General features: G+C 38.6%; 1 protein-coding gene across 5 annotated transcripts; it reads left to right on the top strand.

Moving 5' to 3' along the window:
* Positions 1-347: 347 nt before the first annotated feature.
* On the top strand, positions 348-22445 carry ss18 (SS18 subunit of BAF chromatin remodeling complex). Of its 5 annotated transcripts, XM_028472603.1 has the most exons (11): positions 348-540; positions 1692-1768; positions 1849-1933; positions 8321-8477; positions 8824-9054; positions 10659-10829; positions 11143-11220; positions 13191-13313; positions 18274-18404; positions 18703-18766; positions 20946-22445. In XM_028472603.1, the coding sequence occupies exons 1-10, from the start codon at positions 472-474 to the stop codon at positions 18718-18720; spliced, it is 1140 nt and encodes a 379-aa protein (XP_028328404.1). In that variant the 5' UTR covers positions 348-471; the 3' UTR covers positions 18721-18766; positions 20946-22445. The 5 variants fall into 5 exon arrangements, with proteins under 5 accessions (XP_028328404.1, XP_028328405.1, XP_028328403.1 ...); XM_028472604.1 differs by lacking the exon at positions 18703-18766 and having other exon boundaries at positions 13191-13277; XM_028472602.1 differs by lacking the exon at positions 18703-18766.
* The last annotated feature ends 525 nt before the right edge of the window (positions 22446-22970 follow it).

Below are 22970 nucleotides of genomic sequence, written 5' to 3'. Positions count from 1 at the left end.
TCCAGTTGCGGTGTTGCTAAATATTTAAAACACTAAAATTAAGTATTTGAGTTTGTAGGGTCAATTACTATAGTTTCTGTGTATTTTTTCATTGTTAAACAGAAACCATACCATCTTCTGGCCCGTAGCTGTGCATGACGCTGGAATGTTCCACTACACCGAAAAGGGGTAAACTAAAAATCTATTAGACTAAGATTCTGGTATTTGAAACCATGGACGTGAATATGGATTAATAATGGTATTATTTTTCTAATCAATGTGAAATTAAAAAGTTATCTATGTTTCAAATAAATGTATTTTCCTTATTTATTTTCCCCTGTGAAAACACATACCCCTAAAACGGTAAATGCTTTACAAAATTGCACCGCATTCTGAACTGTTTGATCTGACTTGAACCGATTTGTTCAGTCTGTTGTTGCTTCATTACATGTTTATGCTGTAGTTTACTGCGATAACTTGTATTCATTCACCATGTCGGTGGCGTTTGCACCTCACAGGCAACGTGGGAAGGGTGATATCACACCTGCTGGGATACAAAAGGTAATGCATCTTTTTGAGCGCGCCGCAAAATGGTTAGCCGTGTTGCTAATCTGTACAGTATCCGAGTCTGTAGTTTGTTGACAATGTAGAGAAATAACGTGCGGTCAGTCTGTGCGTCCAGGGACTCGTGGTTCAGTGACGATGAGTCTCTAGTACAACGATCGCCCTCGATTTTAAACGTGTTATGAACGAGGTGGGCCAGGGGTTTGTTAGCTAGGGAGCTAAGCTAACGCGTCTTTTGTTAGCTGTAGAGTTACATTTGCACGTTTTATTTTCATTTACAACTGCAAAATTCGGTGTTACTATGCAGTGACTGTCACGATCAAACATAGAATAAGACATTAACATTTATGGCAATTATTACGTTTTCAGCTGCGTTTTAAACAAAGACAGATCACTGTACTACAAATAGACCTTATCATTAGGTAGACTGTTATCAGGTAAAATGCCGTTTTTTCTCTGTTTTAATGGAAAAATGTAAATTAAACAAATTAATTAATTTTAGATATAGTGTGTGCCAGTGATTCCCATCACTATTTGTTTATTGTACTATCTGAGCCTTTGAATAGTTGTAAAGTGTTTTTGCTTTGTGTTGAACTAAAAGATTAAAGAGGCAATATTTTCATTGACATGTCTTTATTTTTTGTTTGTTTGTCTGTTAGCAGGATTACTTGACACGTTTTGACCAAATTTTAACCAAAGATGGAACATTTTGGAGTCCATCAATATACTGATACTGGATTAGTTTGAAAAAAGAAAGAAAAAAAAAGACACTCTTTTTTTTTTTTTTTTTTTTTTTTTAAACAGCATTTTTTTTTTTATTTCTCACCATTGACCACTGATGAAATGCTGTTGTTAAAAACATAGAAATTGCATTCAGACAAATGAGACAAATTTACCTTCAGAGGACTTGTGTTCAGTTCGAATGGAAAGTGCCAACATAGCAGCATCCTTGTATCATATACAATAAATAAAAAGGGTCTGTTCTATATAATATATTATATGCAGTGTTTTATATAATCAACTAAATCGAGTACTATTTGAGATTAAATATACAATTATTGGAAATGTATGCATCAATTATTATAGCTGAATGATGATTGTACATGTTTTAAACTTATACTAAACTGTACATTCTTTTACTTTTGCAGTTACTTGATGAAAACAACCAGCTTATCCAGTGTATAATGGACTTCCAGAGTAAAGGCAAAACAGCAGAGTGCTCACAGTAAGTTTCCTCTCTTCTTCCAATCTTTCTTTAGATCCATCCAGTCTCAGTGATTCAACTTGGCATGTGTCACTTTTCAGGTACCAACAGATGCTGCACAGAAACCTTGTGTACCTGGCAACGATAGCAGACTCAAATCAAAACATGCAGTCACTTCTACCTGCTGTGAGTATTTAGTGTCTGTTGAGTCCAGTTTTCTTTTTAGTGCATAAATTAGTTTATTTTTGTGGTCTACCAAAATAAAACAAAGCAACAAACTGAAACGTCTAGGCTTAAGTAACCAAATGGGTGTATGTACCCAACCCATTATCTTAACTTTAAAATGTTTTACTTTGCTTCTTGAGCTTAAAAGTTATGTTGTATTGGCTGTGTACACCGTGCCACCATGTGTGTATCGGCTGTGTACACCGTGCCACTGTGTGTATCCGCTGTGTGCACCGTGCCACTATGTGTGTATCCGCTGTGTATACCGTGCCACTGTGTGTGTATCGGCTGTGTGCACCGTGCCACCATGTGTGTATCGGCTGTGTACACCGTGCCACTATGTGTGTATCGGCTGTGTGCACCGTGCCACCATGTGTGTATCGGCTGTGTGCACCGTGCCACCATGTGTGTATCGGCTGTGTGCACCGTGCCACTATGTGTATATCGGCTGTGTACACCATGCCACCATGTGTGTATCGGCTGTGTGCACCGTGCCACCATGTGTGTATCGGCTGTGTGCACCGTGCCACCATGTGTGTATCGGCTGTGTGCACCGAGTTGGGCACACTCAGTACACAGCTCTGTATTCTCTGTGCTATGTAGCGCTGGTTATGCGCTGTAGAGCTGTGAGGGAGGACAGTTCTGTGTGTTCTCTGTGTTGCAGTGAGTGCATCATGGGGTGTCGATGTGGGTGCGTGTGGTCTGTTGCTAATTCACGCATATACTCGTGATATTCAAGCTTCACAGACACAGTAAAGTTAAGCAGGCACTGGTGGGCTCTGTATAGACGGTGTCTCAGGTGGTTTAGATGGTGTTTGAAGCTACCAGGACGGGAAGGGGGCGAGTGTGCACCTATTGAGCTGTCCCCGGAGACATTTTTTTTGTCCTTTGAGAGGAGCAGAAATAAATCTACTCTGTCCTGCCCTGTAGATCTTACACTTTTGTGGAGATTATTGTGATTCAATCACAGATAAGTGCAATATTTATTAGTGATCCACTGCTTCCCTGTTCAGGGTGTACCCCCTCCTAGCACTTGAAGAAAGCTGGAGATAGGCACCAGCAGACCCTCGCCACCCTGAACAGGAGCAAGCAAGTTGGAAAACAGATGGAAATACGATCCACCTTGAACCTTATTTTGGATATATTTTATTTTGAAAACAAACTGGATGTTTCATGCTGCGTCTGTGCACTACTTCCTGTTCTGCACAGGGTTATCTTTGCTAAATTTATGCAGCATTGCTCCGGCGTCCGTCAAAAATAGAAGGGCATGCGTATCTGCTGCAGAGGGCTCCGGCATGCTGGACCACATACGCATGTGGTGGAAATTAGTACATTGACTTTTATGGAAACGTATCAGCTCTGTTGATGTTCCCCATCAAATACGCAGCAGTTTCGCATTCAGTAGAAATTGGGGTTTATATTTCTACATTCAGAAATGATGAAAGCATGCATTAGTCGTCGTCATCATCTGTCATCAATAAGATACCAGTGAGTTCTAAAGCCTGCCTGCACGAGTGTATGTTGTGTTGGAGGTTTGAGGAAATAATGCAAGGTATGATGTAGAGGTGTCCCGATCCAATATTGGTCTGCTATCAGCCAGAAAATGAATATTGGATTTTATCAGACTGCATCTAAAAAAACAATATAAGCGCTCCGATAAAATGTTTTGCTCCAGCACTTCTATCCATAGGTAACTGTGGTTCACACTCCAACAAAGTAACTGTTGCTGACTATTGTTCTCTGTTTGAGTAACATCACTTGATCAAGTCTTTTCTAACATTCTACACTACAAAACAAGTAATAAAAGTATGTATGATTCATGCTGATAGCTTATAGTATGATCAAACTGTGGCTTTATGTTGTACATACATAGTTTGAATTGTTGGACAACATTCTGACGGATCTCAGACTTCTGTCCACGCCGGTCAGAGTTTGATTTAACAAGCTGCAACCGATGCACTCACCTCGACACACATCTGTACCCACCACCCTACCGCTTACCTCCGCCCTGCAACCCCCTGCCACCTCCGTGACAGTGTGACAGTTTCAGTTCAACAGTTGAACTTTCTTATGAGTCCGTGACGTGTGGCTTGAATTGTTAGTCCAAACTTCTAGTGCATTATATTGTTTCACCTTCCCAGAGCGCTATACTCATTCCAAGTTCAGAAGCCTGTAAGATAAAAGGTTTTAAGGCCGGATTTGAATGAAAACGCCCACATGTCAGGGTCGCTCCACCCAGAGTGTGTAACTTGGTTCAAGCCACGCAGTGACGGATTAAGTGCAGGGGCAGAATAGCCCGCAGCCAGAAACAGTGCCGCTGCCCAGCTTTTCTGACTTACGCACATGGGAGAAACGAGCCCAATGAGAAGAGGAGCAGACTTCACTGTGATAAAGCAAAGAAGCTGCTATTCCACAAGAACTTTGGCTTTTTATGAGAAGACATTAAAATGTACAATCTCAGCAGTCCAGTCATCTTTTGTGGATGGCTGTGGCTCAGTGGTAGAGTGGATGTTCCAGTAACCGAAGGGTTAGTCGTCCGAATCTCACTCTATCTCAGTCATTGCTGTTGTGTCCTTGGGCAAGGCACTTTACCCACATTGCCTTCTATGAGTGGGTATGGATTGTGCATGAATGTTTGTGGTTCAGCAAAAAAACACTATATAAATTTAAGCCATTAATATTATTAGAGGCTTGTACATTATTATTCAATATATACATGAATGGAGTCACTTGACATTTATTTTTTTTTATTTAATATTGTGCATTGTTGGATTGTCAGTGCTAAATAAATATATTCATATTTATGTTTTTTAATTGATTTGTTCTTTGAGGCATTAATAATAAATGTCTTGAATTTATTGAGGTTAGTACACATTCATGGTAGGGCTGGGTATTGCCAGGTACCTCGCGATACTAAGCCAGATATTTTGCCCAAGATGACGATAATATCACGATACAGCGATTCAGTAATAATCGATATGTTGCGAGCAATTTCATCCACGATACATTACGATACAGCACTAAATCCATTTCACAGGAAGTACAAAACATTGTTAATCAATTTCACATGAATGACAGCTAAGTAAAACAGTGTATACTGCACAGTGGCTCTTCTTAACACACACACACACACACACACACACACACACACACACACAACACAGTGTAAATATTTAAATATCCACTCCTCACCTATTGTCTCATTGTACTGTGTATGTACTGCATTACCTCTGTGTATCATGTATGTATATACTGTATATATATATATGTATGTATAGTTTTTGTCTTGTATGTTGCAATATAAAAAAATATTAATATATATTTTTAAATAATATCGATATTTGGCGCCAGCATATTGATGACGTACGGCAAGATAAAATATCGTGATATATCGTTATATCGATATATCGATATTATGGCACACCTTTAATTCATAGCCATAAATGCAGTGGTACTAATAATTGGAATAAAAATTTATTTCAGTCTTTTGATTTTTATTTTCAAGAATTTTTATTTCTTTGCATCCCTAGTTGAAACTTATCATTAATTTGGTCTTCCCATAAATGAGCAAAATGGAAGGTCATCAGGGCCATGTCAAAATCAAGAAAAGATAAAGGAGACGGTGTGAAGAGAAACAAAGGCCAAAGTCATGAGAGAAAGGAAGATGTTTGAGAATGCAGAGCTAAAAATATGGAAAAGTTTGAGCATCAACACAATGAAGTGCTGGAAGAGAATGAGAAAAGGAGAGTTTCTGAGCAATCACCTTTTATCACTAGTCCACATAGTATGTTTGGGGTGTTGAAATGTATCGATCTTACGTTGCATCGCAACACAGAAGGTGGACGATTCTGCATCGATGCAGGGACGAATATAGAATTGTGTTGCTCCTTGATTTTCTGTTGACGACAGGAAAATAAAGTTGTGAAATAGAAAAAAAAAAAAGTATACTTCCATGTTAATCACTGTCTACTGTCGCGTCAGACTCATATTTAACAGTGACGTTATGTTAGCAAAGACTGGTGGATTTTGTTGCTCATATTGTGGTTTTGGTTTCAAGCTCCTTTAGGAAATGCTTAAACTAAAAGATAAAAGCTGCAACTACCAAACAAGGATTTAGAAATGAACTTGAATTAAAACTAAATACATTTAAGTAACAAAATAAATAAAATGAAATCTACTTAAAACTTAGATAAAATAATAATAATGTTGAATAAATAAATTAAGTAACTTAACTGCCCAACCGACAGCAGCAGCTCAACATTCATTAAAGCAGAACTAATAACTTGTACTTAGCGCTCCCCCTAAAGATCCCTTTTGGTTATGTCACTGTCGTAAAAACTCTGCACCCCCCCGCCGCCTGCCCCTTGCTGACACTAAGGGTGCTTTCACACATATAGTCCCATGTGACCATGTGAACGGTTTGAGGAAGTGAGACAAGTAAAATAAATGAATGATGTTGGAGTAATACGGAAGGTAGTGTGGAAATGTGTGTGATGTTTGTGTGCTGACAAAGCGGCTCTGGAGATGGATGGATAGATGAATGGATGGATATTTGTGTGTGTGTGCTGCCTGATGGAGCGCTGGGTTGCAAGTGTGTGTGTGCGTGCCATTTGCCGTGACGACAGTGTGTGATTGCTGCATGTGTGCTGCTGCTTAGCTGTTGCTGCATGGAGTTGCTCCGTTCCTCGGACAAAGGTCTTCTCTGCGTTTTTTTACTGGCTGCGCCATGATATAAGTTTGAGAAAAGTGAATTTGTAGACAACCGTGTGCAGCCACGGGGCTGGTCATAATCTAGCGTAAGTGAGCTGCCGTAAAGCAGTACGTCTTGCCACCGGGTCGGAGGCAGGCAAAGTTGCAAGTAAAGTGCGGTTTTCTGGCCAGAGACCGCAGGGAGAGTCAAAAGACCACCCAATCACCCCATAAACACTTGTATTACCCTCACAGGGGCTACGAGAAGGATTTATTAAGGTGAAAAAGTTACTTAGTTTTGCTGTAAGTGGTTAGCCTATTGGCTTACACTACAAAGAGAATGAGTTAATGTTTATGCACGTTAAGTTCCCACCTACATTTATATAGACGCAGAGGTTAACATGACATTTGTTTGAGGGGTTCAGACTTCTGGTTTTGTTTTGTTCTGGTAATATTTGTACTGAGAGGTCTTTATCTTTATGATAACTAGGCATCCAAATTAAAATTTTTGGGCGAAACTGAAAATAAGAAAACAAAGGCTGAAAACTGAAACAAATGATTATACCATTTATTAATACTGTTGCATTAATGCCTCTGAATGTTACTAACCTGACTGAAATTTAAAACATAACAATTGCATAAATTGACATTATGTGTTTTATTTTTTTAAATGAAAATATTTATTTAGCAGTGACATTCAAACAATGCACAAATAAAATACTAGATATGTTTAACTTGACCCATTCATGTATACATTACGGTCTGCCACAAATAAATGAATATGTGGGAAACACTGCGTGATGCATCGTTGAACTGTTGACAATCTTAATTAAATCCTGAGACCATTGAAGATGTCCACAGCTCTATGTCTGTCTAAATCAGAACCAGTAATGGCAAAAAGGGACATTTTGAACCTTGAGATGATCATTTAAATGTCAGCTTATCTGTTTCTCTTTAGAGATTTAGAAAATCCTAATTGTGTTTGCTTAAATTAGAAAATTGGAGGCATGTGATGATGTGCTGTTCCAGTTGAGTTTTTGACACATTAGTCAAACTATTTAAGAGCTCCAATATGTGGTATACGTGGTTATATGGTCTCAGTGGAATACTACTAAAACTCCCATTTTGATTGGCCAACACAAATTGGGAGTGTTCTCCTTAAAATTAAGGAAGGAACCAGGACGAGTTCCAACAAACAATGGTGCAAACTAAAGCTTTTCCATGGCTCATATTTACATATATACACTGATAATATGTTAACACCTTTAAAAAAAATCCTGCCCCTTGATTGTCATTTAATAAATATTTTTCTTGATTTGGCACCGATTCTGACTCTTTTGATTAATGTTGTGAAAAACAAGCAAGGGTTCATGAACAATTTCTTATTTCTTAAAGCCCTCTGACAAAAAGATAAAAAGCACCTCTGAAATTTACAAAGGCATTTGTGTGAATATTTTCGAAAATGATTAAAAATTCTGTTGCTATCCAAGCTTTTTGACAACCGATATTATTTAATGAAATAAAAAAAAAGGTTTCCTGGATTTAATTGAAGGTAATATGTATTTTCTAAGTGTTTAATCTTGATCGGCACTGAGGTCAAGTTCGTTGAGTGGATTACTTGTGTTCCCAGAAATCTGATTTGCATCTTCCTTTCAACAGCCGCCCACCCAAAACATGCCCATGGGCCCCGGTGGGATGAACCAGAGTGGCCCCCCCCCTCAGCCTCCTCATGGCCACAACATGCCCACAGAGGGGATGGTCACCGGCGGCCCTCCAGCCCCACACATGCAGAACCAGATGAATGGACAGATGCCTGGTAAAACCCCCTCCTTTATTGCCTTTACTGTGTCTTTGACTCTTCTCTCCTTCACCCTCAGCTCCTGTTTTTTTGCTTTGGTTGCCTAGCAACACCACAGAACTGTGAGAGAGAATGTGTTGCAAATGAATGATGTCACCCAATGTGCCAGTCTCAGACAACAACTAAACAAATAGCTGTCTGTTTCTTTTATCAATGATGTTTGCAGTTTGTTAAAAAATAGATGCACTAAATGTAGAATGTTTATTACTGATGGGTTTTCATTAGTTCTTGTTTCTAATATGTATAAATGAATCAGATTGACACAGTCATAAGAATTTGGTGTCTCCCCTGCTGTTTTTCTCAGGTCCTAATCACATGCCCATGCAGGGTCCAGGTCCGGGTCCCAACCAGCCCCCCAACATGCCCAGTGGCTCTATGAACATGACTCCCAGCAGTCATGGTTCCATGGGTGGCTACAATCACACCGTGCCGTCCTCTCAGGTCATGCCAGCTCAGAACCAAATCAACATGACCCAGGGCCAAACAATGGGCAACTATGGGCCACGCCCCAGCATGAACATGCAGCCCAATCAAGGTAAAAATATGCAGTTTAATAAAAAAAGATTTAGATTAAATCCATTTACTAAATACACTCATTATTTGGGGAAATATTTTAGTTGTTATAAAATTGTTGCGATTACAAAAGATTGTTTACATAAGGTTTCAACATTAATTATGTTGTTGAAATCTGAATATTTAAGTCAAAAGTCTCTGATTAAACCAGAAAAGGCACAGGATTGGTAAACATGCTCATTTTATGAGAACACATCTTTACACAGAGCATTGACTGGGGGCCTCATGTACAATGACTTCCGTGAAAAATGGTGTGAAAAAAAGCGTACGTCTCAATCTAGAAGCGTGGATGTGAGCGCACTTATGTCCACGCCGACATTTACATATGCAAATCATCTTTATATGAGATCAGCACCAGGGATTCCCCTCAGCTCGACAAGAAAAGGCTGCGCTCTCACCACCACTAACACAGGTAACACATTTTTTAAACATTATTAGACCGACAGTAACATGTATGATGGAGATGATTCAACAGTGAAGAAACTTGAATTAATATAAAATTATTATAGACAGTCCGCTGAATGCTTGACTGTGGGTGTGTTAGGTAGTGGAAAGAGGATCAAGGAGGAGATGGAAAATGCTATATACTACTAATAATGATGATAATGATAATCGCAAAATATGACGTTCTGATCGCACACATCAGGCTTGTTTGTCTCTGTCTCTATTTGATCATCTAACAGGCTGTGAATGTGTAACAGGTAAATGTGACTCAGTAGAAAACGCTTTGGTTCTAAAGCCTCTTTAAGTGAAGTCCTTTTCCCAATACGTCAATCACCAACCCCCACCACCTCCGCCTAATACGAACCCCCCACACACACACACACACACACGGGTGGGCGCGCTCACACCGTACCGGTCGGTCGAGGTGATCATTCTGTTAGTGTGTGCGTGCGTGTGTGTGGGGCTGCTGATGATGGATGGACTGAAAGCGTTAAAGTGTTCAGACGTACAGTAAGTGTCTGTTACTCAGAGGAAGTCTGACCACCTGTAGCTCTGACAGGTAGTGAAGAACATTGACTCAGATTAGACAGATAAAATAAAAATGAAAAACTGTAACTCACAAAAAATGTGTAAATGATACATGTCGACAGCAGCTCAGAGGTTAATGTGTGAATGTTATGTGTTATTTTGGTAGTTTGCCTTAGAATTTAAAGCATCAACTATGTAGAAACGTACGTACGCCACCTCAGGACTTGATGTGAAAAACCGCACATTTCCACGCTCTGTACAGTTTCTGAACATCAGGATTTTGCCGTGGATTATGACGTACGCACGTTTTTGGGCGTACGTAGCTTTTGTACATGAGGCCCCAGGTGTGGGCAAAGTACTCACCTTTATTACTTGAGTGAAAATACAGTTATTGGTTACAAATAAAGTTACAATAGAATTAACTTTTACTGTCCACCACTGTCAGTGGACCTGCCACGTACATTGTTGGGGAGCAGAGCCGCAGTGGACACCCAATGGGTTTAGTGTATGTGTTGGAAAAGATGCCTCTCTTGGGTGCAGGAAATCCTGTTTTAATTCCTATTGAAGACAAATGTCACTGTTGACGTCCCTCAGGCCCAATGATGCACCAGCAGCCTCCTGCGCAGCAATATAACATGCCTCCTGGTGGTGGTGGGCAGCACTACCAAGGACAGCAGAACCCCATGGGCATGATAGGCCAGGTTAACCAGGGCAACCACGTCATGGGACAGAGGCCAATGCCACCCTACAGACCCCCACAGCAAGGTAACACCATTTCCTAGAGTGTCTGAATGACAGTTGAGAGTTTGAGTCTTTCCTATCAATAACACACCCTCCTGCAGTTCTGTGTTTCCCTCCCTTTCCTTCGTCTCCACCTCAGTAGTTCACAGACATCCTAACGTATACAGATGTAACTTTTAAGACGATGGTATCTAAGAAACAGTCACTTGACCAAAGAAAAACTTCCTAACCAGAACCAGCAGTCAGGAATCCATCCTCTCTACTCTCCCCCCCCACACAAACCAACCAACAACACCTTGAATCTACTTGTGTGTATGTTGTGTGTATGTGTATGTAGGACCCCCTCAGCAGTACCCAGGGCAGGAAGACTACTATGGGGACCAGTACAGTCACGCAGGACAGGGAGCCTCCGAAGGTAGGAGATCACCTTGGAGAAAAGCCTTCGACGAACCCAGGAACTTGTGTTAACACACAAATGATGACGAGACTGTGGTCAAGCCAAAGTTCAGTTTCTGCATTATTATCTGGGGAAAATCACATCAGTTTAGGCTCAGCTGTCACTGAGAAGTCATACTTAGTCTAAAGCTGGAATTCTCTTTTCATCAAATCATCTCTTCATTTAATACCGCTGTTTTATAAAGATGAGGTAAAAGAAAGGTCAGGGGCACAGTTGGGATAATAAAAAATAGCAAAGTTTTCATGAACCAGCTACAAAGAGCCATAACATTATGACCAAAAGCTTAATAATGTGTAAACCTCATTTTTGCTTCCATAACAGTCCTGTCTTGTATTTAGTTTTTCAGCACGTTCATTAGATGCTGGATTACATTAAGATTTGGACAATTTGGGGCCAAGTCAACATTTCAAATTTATTGCCACGCTTATTACACTAACATTGAACCTTTTTCACTTTGTGGCCATGGCCCTATTTTTAATTAAACTTAGGTTTTTTTTTACTTCTTTCTTGGGACAACATTTGATGTTTACTGATAGCAGACTTTAAACATCCACTGAATAATCAGAAACAGTTTTATTTCCAGATATAATATTATCAGTTACAAAGTTACTCTAATTTAAAACATGTTCTTTGAACTAATACTTTGAATAAACAAGAGGAACTGACTGCTCTGGCTTGTGTTTCACTGCTGAGATGTAATATGGACTTTGTGGCCAAGGTGGGGTTTACACAATATGCAACAAATTCTACACGAGGATATTCAACAAGTATAAAATGAATGGAGGCGGAGCTGGAGAAAGAAGCTTTAGGCATTGGTTCCAACCACTGGGTTAGTGCCCAGTGTGTGCTGATGGGACAGTTGGTTGTGGTACATGAGAGAAAGGAAAATGAAAAGAAACTGAAAGGAGAAATGCATTAGCTCTTCAAAGCAGACAGCTTTTTTTAAAGCTCAGTTTTATTATGTTGGCCGATATGTCACATATTTTAAAGTTTAACTTGAAAACATAACATATACAAAAAGGATAGTCCCCACTCATTCCAGAAACCCTTAACTGGCTACAGATTAAGTGACAGGAGGTGACCAGTACCTTGTGCACCTCACAAGTTAAAAAATGTTGGCTTTGCCAATTATAACACATTAGTTTAAGAGACCATGTGATATGGTATCTGGAATAACCCACCTGGAAAATTGATAGTCCATGCACTGGTAATTTATGTCACCTTATACTGGTCATAATGTTAAGGCAACTAATTGTAGTATATTATTTGATCTCATGGACATCATGTTATTTTTTGCACCTACAGTAACTAATTTGTGATTGAAGAAGTCAGGGCAGGCGTTAGAAAACCCTTTCTGTCTGTGTTCAATTAACATCTACTTTTTTGTTTGTTTTTCCCTCTCTTTACTGTTTTCTCTGATCTTTTGTACAAAATGCTTTAACTCCTCAAAAGAAATTTAGCCTCCTTGATAATGAAAGAAAGGTTTTGTTTTGTCTGCTATTTTTAAGCCATAGCAATTCTCCCATTTAATCAGAACACTGTGTTTAAGTGATGTAATTAAATGTATTTATTAATGTTTGTCTTTGTGTTGAGCTGATGTAGGTCAATGTATGTACACATTACAGCTGCTACATCACAATATGGCTGTTAATTGGCCATTTGTGAATTCATGTTGTGTTGTATTGTGTTGTGTTGTTGCAAGAACAAAAGTCTTGTTGTGTGTGTGGCCATTGATCATTTTGTCTTGGATTTGTTTATGTAGATGTAATTCATTTTTTTCTTTACATATAAAGCTCAACATAAACAAACCTGAGGCACAGGAACACACAGGTTTAAAACATTTTCATTTTAAAAAATGTCTGATATTCTTTTATTTATTTTTAATTTTTTTGTGTTACTTACATATTACTTTCTGCTATGCTCACAAGGTAATGCCCAGTACGGCCAACAACAAGAGGCGTACCAGCAAGGACCGCCCCAGCAGCAGGGCTATCCTCCACAGCAGCAGTACCCAGGTCAGCAAGGATACCCTCCACAGCAGCAGGGATACGGTTAGTTACCAATATGTCACCTTTCTCCTACAACAGGCAACCTCAGCTGTTTCTGGCTGCTTCTAAAAGGTACAAAAATCTTCAGAGGTTACCTGACCTGTGTTAAATGGGTGTCAAGATATGACAGAGAAAAGGGAGTTCAGGCACCTTCTTACTAATAGGAAAAGAGAATGTGGCTTGAGGTGGAAGAACAATGTGCAGTAATTATTGTGTGCACTTTAACATAGCTAGAAAATTGCAGTCATGTCCGGTTCAGAACGTTAGATTCCCAATTAAACTCGGCCAGTCAGAACGGGCAGGTAGGAGGGCTGCTGTACTCTAGTTAGGTTTGACGGAAATGTCTGTGTTTCAACTGTTAAGTTTCTTTTACTACATGACGTCTCCTCCTCACTGCTCCACGTCTACATATCAGTTCATTTACAGCTTTTTATGGTCACTTTTTACTGGAACCAGACTGATACACCGCTTTGTCCGCTCTTCTTACCGTGAACTACTGCGAGGTGGACTCTGAGTCAGGGTACGATCGCTTCTGAACACGTTCAACGTGGTGATTTGGCAACTTCATGCGGTTTATCCTTTCTTGACTATTACTGCATCCATGCTGCTGTTGCTGTTGCTGCAGTGGGCGCTCGCTCGCTCTGTTTCTCTCTCTCTCTCTGACAACATTTTTTTCGCGTTGTTGCTATGATGAGGCAGTGTGCATCATGACAAAATGAGTGATCAGAATGATTCTGTGCGAGCAAAAGTGATTTAATGTTAACAAGTTCATTGTTCCACCTGGACTAATGTGGCGGCATGAAGCTTATAAAACCGGGAAAAATCCACAATTTAGCCTCGCCATTGTTTAAGCCGCAGGGTTCCAAGCATGAGAAGAAAGTAGCGGCTTATAGTCCGTAAATTACGGTATTTCTTCTAAACACATTAAATAGGTCATAAATGTATTTCTTAAAACATGTACAAAGCCATTCAACCATTTATAATTTAATTGTGGAGCTAGGCTTCAAAAACTGTTTCCAATTTCTGTGTTCAGGATTTAATGGGCGGGTTAGAAATCAGGGTCGAGTTACTTAACATAGCCCTCATTAGCATAAACCCGTCCCTGCCGTTGAAGCACAAAAAACTTACGCGGCCTCTAACGGGCGATTTAGTTTTTTGCCTCTAGCGGGCGCAGTTTTGACTCTACCCGGGAGGGAGGCACATATTCGTACTCAGGCGGTGCAGACCTTTCCATTGATTCCTGATCGTTTGGCCCAATCCAAGCGCTTTTGGAAGCACTATTGATGCTGGAGCCGCTTTCTCCCATAGACACAGTAAAGAGGCGACGCCCTTCCCACGCGTGGGCGTGGTTCAGTGCCTTAAACTGACACGCCCACAGCGTTTCAGAGCAGAGAGAAGAGCTTGTTTTTCCATGATTTTGAGACCTAATTTTTACATATGATTTTTTGAATCTGTTAAAAAATTTGACTCAGTGGTCAATGACACATGTTTCTGTGGTGAGACAAACTTTAAGTTTCTTCCAATCTGAAACCTACATTTCACTGACTGATAGAGAAACTACATAACTGCTTTTAAAGTCTCTATAACTTGTCACGTTTCCTTGAATGTCTTGTTCGCGTAATTTATAAATGTGATTAGCATTTATATACACATTTGCCGCAGCCCTAAAGGTATTGTAATGACGTGACTCGAGCTGTTATCACAGTTTTACAGGTTTTAATGGAGGTCATAGAAACATGCCAAAAATAAACAATCAAGCACACAAACAACCGTCTTACACTGTCATACATTTACATTACCGTGTGAACAGAATGAACACATGTAAACAAAGACACACATTGGCAGAGAAAGCTGCAGTAACCATGATGCCTTCACGGCCATGGGAAATCTCAGCATCAGTTAACCACTGAATACACACAAGTGGAACATAACCAGAACATAGAACCCAGTCCGTTACAGCATTGCAGACCAGACCGTGCGGTCCGTGGGTGGAGCGCAGACCTGACTTAAGCACGCAGTCATATTTGTTTCCTGTGCTCCAGCAGCAAGTGAGGAATGAGCAAAATCAGTAAATAATATTCAGTGAATGTGAACGCTGAAGAACAAAACGCAACACAACGCTGTCAATATCCCGTCCCACTACTAGCAGAAATCACTTTAGAAATGATACCACAACGATATAGAAGCGTTTTGGGGTTTATTAAAAAATAATATTTATGTAATATAGATTAACAAGAAGTTTAAAAAGAAAGCTCGGCTCGGACCAAGAATCTAAACTCTAATGTAAATGAATAAGTATCTCCAATAGTGCTTTCTGTAAACAAAAAATAGGGTTTTTCTTACTTCAACAGACAGTGACAAAATTTCTCTGAAGACGTACCTGCACATTTCAGTGAAAAAACAGAAAAGTTTTGGAAAAAAAAAATTGAAAAATTATCGCTATATATCGCCATGTGGAGATATTGTCACGCTCCTATTGGTGAGTAAGGAAAGGCATATTTAACAAATTTTAATTTGCAACACTAAAATTGCATTATGTTGAATATTAGGGGTGGGAAAGAAATCGATAATTAATGCGTACATTTAAATGGTAAGTTACACAAAATACTGTAGAAGGATAATTTGATAGATTAACTGATATTTTAAAATAACTATAGTACTTGAGCTGTTTATTTTATGTAATAAACTATATAATAATTTACAACTGCCCTTTGTTTATTGTATTTGTTGCAACTTTGGTACTTTACTAGGAAGTTCTAAGTGAACAGTTTACAGATGTCCAGGTTTTATAAGAGTTCAATTTGTCTGAAAGCAAATGCTGTTTTTAAAAACATCAGTTCATCAGTGGTCACGGTGAAAAACAAAGAAATGCTGCGAAAAAGTCTAGATGCATCAATTCATAATCAATCCCAGTCCTTCATGCCAAAAGCTACATATGTTGACTGCCATAATTACAGCATGTTGTTAATTAAAGTAATTTGTCATGTGTTAGAAAAAGAAGAAAAAATCTATCGGCTGATCTGACCTGCTTACTGGAGAAATGCAAAAAAAAAAGATTACTTTTCAACGTACAGTATGTCCATTTCATCATTTGCTTTAAATCTGTTTTTCAACATTGTTTTGCTTTAAATCGTTTTAAGATGGAAGTTGATTTTAATCATTTAATCATGTTTGTTTTAAGTTTTGGCCTCACTTCTTTTCAGTAGTTTTTCCACCTCATTTTTCATTGGAACCTTTCATCTCTCGCTCTCTGCAGCTTGTGTTGGTAATGAGCTTGCAGAGAGGCAGAGGCTCACAGAGGTGAGATCCATTTGGCACACATACATGTTTGCTCTCTCAGGCCCCCACAAGGTTATGCTCACCAGCATCAGGCAATAATAGCGCCTAACGATGCTGCGTGGGCCTCATTTGACTGAAACCCACTCGGGCTCTGCTCAGTGTCTGCACAGATACCAGCAGTATACTGAGGCCAACGGACTGATTGTTTTCATCTAATGAAGATATACAGAATATTCAAATATATATTCTTCTGACAAAGGCTTCACTTCATTCATTACTCAGTCAGGCACATTGCAAGCCACCTAAAAAAAAAAAAATCATAAAATCCCATGAATTCGTGTACCCTTCGTTCTTTGGTTATTTTGTTTTAAAAACCAAATCAAATTAACAGATAAAGGGTGTGGTTATTTTTGTTTTACTGACTTAAAAGTCAGTAAAGTCACATTACTGATGAACTAGTGAATTTAAACATTATTAATACATAAATAAATCAAAACAAAAAAATGGATGTAACATCAAACATGCACATGTGATTAAAGGTGGTGTAATGAATCTACTGATGCTCCTCGTTTCTTGTGATCAACTTCCATGTGTGTTGACGGCTGCTGTTAGTGGCTAGCGGTATTAAAACATGCAAAAAATATATATTTTTACTGTCCTTGCAAAAGTGTCAAATGGTAGAAGTTCTAACATCTATTTTTCCTCACACCAGCCTCGCAGTCGATAGTCACTCACCAGTTTATTTGGATCCTATTTGGACCGTAACACTGTTTGGTAAGGTTGGCTCGATATTCACAGATTCAGACTTCCAGCATCTATAACTCTTTTTAATGAAACGTCGACACACAAATTACGCCTCTTTGCCATCGATGTGAGGTGGACAACATGATACAAGATCATTTTATCAAACACCGCAGAGAAAGTGTTCATTCCGTTTGTGGGTCCTCTCTGTGTTGTGAGATTAAAACATGAAGCTCTCATCTATAGTTTCCTTTAAATATCCAAATATCACACAAACAGAACAAGATTGAATTTTAAAACAGAAAAACGCTGCTTGTCTCGTTTTTGATTTTTCTGTGTTTCAAAATAACGACACCGCTTATTTGTTATTTTGATTTGGTTTTAAAACCAAATAACCAAAGAACGAAGGGTACACGGAGTCCCATGGTCCCTGATTTATGTTGTTTTTTTGTTTTACAATTCATCATCTTTTTATTCCTGCACCATCATGGGTAGAAAAGAACAAACAAACAAATCTTAACCAAAATCACTTCATTATATAATGCCATTCATATGTTTACATTACATTACCTTTCATTTTGCTGAGATAGTTGGGAACAAACACTAAATCTTAAAAATGTTGCTGAAGGTCTGTATTAAAATATACATTTACACCCTTAATCAGTCAGCCTCCAGTGGCTCTCTATATACTGTATCGTCTTTTTTGTTGAAGTTTTTCAAATGGAGCATTGTGCCTTCATTATTATTTTTTACCTATGAGTTGTAAAGTATGTAAATAGATTAGTAGAGTATATTTTATTGATCTACCAAATGCGTCCATCTGTATAGCAATGAAGACCTTTGACACACAATGACAAATATCTAAGCTGTGTCTTAAATTTCTCCTTGTGAAATGGATGGATAACCCTTATTTAAAATGTTTAAATGTGTCTGTCTGTTGCAGGCCCCTCCCAAAGTGGCCCCGGACAGTATGCCAACTATCCTCAGGGGCAGGGGCAGCAGTACGCTGGCTATCGCCCCCCTCAGCCTGGACCCCCGCAAGGCCAGCAGCAGCGTCCTTATGGCTATGACCAGGTGAGTATAATCACTTTAGCAGAAACCAAAACAAGTGTCTCCTAAGAGATAAACCTCACTGTGAACCAGCTGAAGTAATGGTAGAAGGTAAAGAGTTGAATATTGTAAGTTGTGCATGCTTCCATCTTTTTGGGTTGTTAATCTGCCCATTACAGTGCTTTCATTTGTCGTTTTTACTTGTTAACCTGTGAGATATGAGGGCTGTAATGAGAACTCCTCCTCTTTGATGCCCTGTATTTTCTGTGGTCTCAGTTGGGACCACGGCTACTCTTTGATATCTTTATCTTTGAACATTCAGGGACACATGAGGAAATAAAGACCCGGGGATTTGAACCCCCTGACTAGCTCTGTAAGAAGCAAAGGTAATGGTTGCTGTGAAAACCTCAACGTCCAATCGAGACGCTTGACCACCAAACCTGAATTACATTTGCTGTGTTTTTTTGTTTTTGTTTTTTTTTCTACCTTTCTTACATCTGTTTTCCTGTCCAACTATTTCTGTTGAATTTTGTCCCAGTTTTAAAACTCAGTGAGTCTTGAAATCAGAGATCCATGATGCCAGTTGCTCTGCTTCTCTGTCTGAATCAAATTACTCCACACAGTTACCAGTGACTATCATATTTAATAGTCTTTCCAAGAATTCACAAAGTTGTGTTAGTTAACAAAATCTATCAATTTTAACCAATCCTCAAATTTAACCAATTGCAGGAAGGTTCCCACACTTTGGACCACTCATTGTGTCTCAATCATTATCAAGTATGTCACATGGCTTGTTTTTTTAGGCATACAACACAACGATCACAGATAACAGAGAACTGTTCCTGTCAGAGCAGAGAAAACACCTTTTTTTCACTGTGTTGATTTTTTTTTTTTTTTTTTTGGTAACTAAAGGATTTTTGAACGGACTCATGTTGGAACATTGGTAAAGTCCTGCAGTGACCGAGAGAGCTGGGGACTGCAGCACTATTGAGATTAATTTTGCGAAAACGTCATAAAATTTGTTCAAACTCTTGTCAAACAAACTTTTCAATTCAACAATGGCCACGTTTACATGGGAGCTTTAATTCCTCTTTAAAGCAGAATAAAAGTGAAATTCTCTTTAAACTGACACTTAATTCCTAATGCTAATTAAATTCTGATTTAAACTCAAATCTGAATTTAGGTAGCTGTTTTTCTTTCCGATTTTAATTCCTCTTTCTTGTAAACACTTAATTCCGCTTTAAGTTAATTCCCATCATTCTGCGCATGTTTGCCTTGCCGCGACTATTTATTTATTAAGAGCCTTAGAAGACATGGATATAATAAAAAGAGTGGATGGACAAAAGAATAAACATGCAGACTTTCACACAGGTTTATTTTACACACACGGACGTCGGCAAACAGAACAACTTCATCAGTGCTGCGGGGCATGAAGCACCAGAGCTTCACTAATGATACGTGGATCATTATGAAGTTGTTTTTTCACTCTACGTCCTGTATAGTGGAAGTAGAACAGCTGTAACATTTACTGCTGTCTTTGATTGACCAAAGTACGTACATCTAAAAACCATGTGTTATTGTCCAGCTGCTGTTTCAAAACTACAATAGAAATAAAATAGAAAACAGTTCTCGTGTGGCCTTTTATGTTGTAGCCGTAAAGAAAAGGTTTGTTGTGTGTTTTTATCCCCTGTCCAGTCAGAACCCTTCCAACCCCCAGACCTACAGCAGGAATGAATAAAGCCGAATGAACTGGTTTTCCATGTAAACCTCAATTCGGGAATTACTATTTCCATGTAAACACAAAGCAGAAAACTTTGATTCGGAACAACTAATTCCGAATGAAAAAACATCATGTAATCGTGGCCATTCTGTTCCTTTGTTTTATGGTGAATGTTTATTGTTTGTAATTGGAGGTCAATCATTGCTTAAAATGTGAATACATGCGCTGTTGATGATTGACGTAAGTGCAAAACATTTATTTACATATTAAATGGATAAATATATAGTGTTGTCTATAGTTAGTATAGTGTTACCTTCACTGACACAAACCACACATCCACATCCCAACAGCCGAGGAGAGAAAGAATATTTGTGATTAAATCAAATGAGCGAAAAAAAATCACCTCAAAGTAAAACTAAGGTTCACTATATTGAGCAGTTGATTCACAGCATATTATAGGGATTATGCTGCCACCTGTTGGCCAAGAGCAGTAGGTGCTCGCACATATCAGGGCTTCCAACAGACTGCTGAATTTGATGAATCAATTAAAAATGAAGTTGTTACTGAGTTTACATTTTTATAGTAAACCGTAAAAAAAAATCTATAAAAATGTTTTTAATTGAAACAAAGCATCCCCCCCCCCCCCCCCCCCCCCCCCTCCACCTTGTATCCACCGCCTGCGACTTAACAGAACAGGCCAATAATTTAATATTAATATAATCTGCTTAGTACCTCATGTTCAGGTATAGTGATGCCATAATTTTCACCCTTTTTGATATATTTTTTCTTTAGCCTTTGTTTGTGTCATGGTCTGTAACTGAAGTGTGTTTCCCATTTTTCTGCAGGGCCAGTACGGAAACTACCAGCAATGAAAGACGGCCACAGTGAAGACCCACAACTCTACTCTAAACTTAAGCACTGACCCCATGTCAGCTGTTGAGACTACAACAATGATTACAGCTCACTGAGATTCTGATAAACTGAAAAAACTCTGTCTGTCATTGGGCTTTTCCCCTTGTCATCATTTATTTGTACAGACACAGTAATGTCAGAGGTCAACTGTCCCATTTGCTCCACTATGTCTCAAAGCAGCAATGCCTTAAAAGTGGAACTGCCTTATCCTTTAGCATTGCAGATTGTGAAACAGGCTAACAAAATTGATATGACTAAATGTACAGTTTTAATCTACTGCTGCGTATTATATCTCTAACCTCCAGCTCCCTAATTGGAAGAAGCAATAATGCCAGCAGTGGGGGATTGTTTGGAGACACTGAGATGAAATATTGCACCTGGTGAATTTCCTGCTAGGCCATGGTATATGTCTTGATGTATGTGATGTAAAAATATATTTTATGCTTTTTAGATTGAGCTAACTTTGTATGAGACATCAGAAACTAGTGTACTAAAGCTGTGTTTACTTCACAAAGTGTAAGTGTCAATGTTTGTTTTGTTTTTTTAAACACCTGAGTCCAGCACATTTTTGTATGGTTGACTTGTGTAAAGTTTAATTTGACTTGTTTCTTCAGTGACTTGAACTGTGACTTAGATTAGATGATGCAACCAAAAAAAAAGGGGAAACGTCTCAATTCATTAAGAGTAACAAAGTCAGTGTTTTATGCTGGTGTAAGTGGTTTAATATAAAATCTTGATGAAAGGAGTTAAAATATATTTCCCAAAATTGAAGGATAAAAGCTCTTCTGCTGTACTGCTTTCTTTTATATATGATTTTAAAATAAATAAGTTACCCTTTTTCACCCAAACTCCAAACTTTGAATTTAAGTCAAACTTTTTTTTTTTGTTTCTTTTCATGACAAAATTTGTGATATCGATGATATTTTTTCTTACATTTTCTGTGTGTGCAAGTTTAAATAAACCAGGTCAGCCATAACCCATTTTCAACAAACCGGTAATGTGTTTTGTCCACTGACTGCAGATCAATGAATGACAAATATCAAAGGTCACATTTTTGACTGTTTTACTTGATGTTAATTGGTTAGCTTACAATGTTGGACTCCCTTTTTGAATTTAGCTGATGTCATTCAAATAGTGATGTGTTTGACTTATGGAGATTGTTACTGTCAAATATGTAACATAACATGTGGACATTTTGTTTCTTGGTGTCAGTGAAGGCTGGCTTTGCAGTTTGCAATTACTGACTTGATATCTATGATGGTGCACATTTTATGCATCCCACGTGTACAGCAACGTAAATAGGGATTCACTGTCTGCTATTGTTTATATGGCTGTTGAGTATTTTTCATCCTGCACCCCATTCTAGTGGTGTTCACATTTGTGTCATGGCAATGTATAACTGTACATTATAATAAATTAGAACATCTTTAATGCATTGTGATGTCTGTGATTTCCAACACAACCTTTTGGCGCGATGTGTTCCACGCAAGTATAGCATGCTTTGCTTGCGGTGGCAAAAGTGCTAGACTTAAGTACTCATGTAAAAGTACAGATACTTGAATCAAAAATGTATCAAGTATTGAAGTTGCTCCCTTACTTGAGTAAAAGTGCATGCTACGAAATGTACCAAAGTAAAACAAGTGTCCCTTCAATGATAAGACGGGGTTTTTAAACCAGCAAATTTTATATCTTTTATTTTTTTTAAGAACTTGTAAAAAAACTGATCCAGTACATGGAAACGAGTTAAATCTGTTACCTTTGAACACCTGAGAATTTAGCACTCCTTATAGATACTATTTCTAAATACAATGTTTTTAAGAAGAAAAAAAAAGTGTGAATGTTCAATAAAACCTAGAACAGCTTTGATTTAACATTTTTAAAAACTTGAAAATATGAACCATAAAACTAAGGGACCTGCCTAACAGAAAAAAAATCAAACTACCAAAATGTTGTCTGTT

This window comes from Gouania willdenowi, chromosome 17 (assembly GCF_900634775.1).
Source record: "Gouania willdenowi chromosome 17, fGouWil2.1, whole genome shotgun sequence".
Lineage (NCBI taxonomy): Eukaryota > Metazoa > Chordata > Actinopteri > Blenniiformes > Gobiesocidae > Gouania > Gouania willdenowi.
This window is presented reverse-complemented; position numbering and strand designations above follow the sequence as displayed.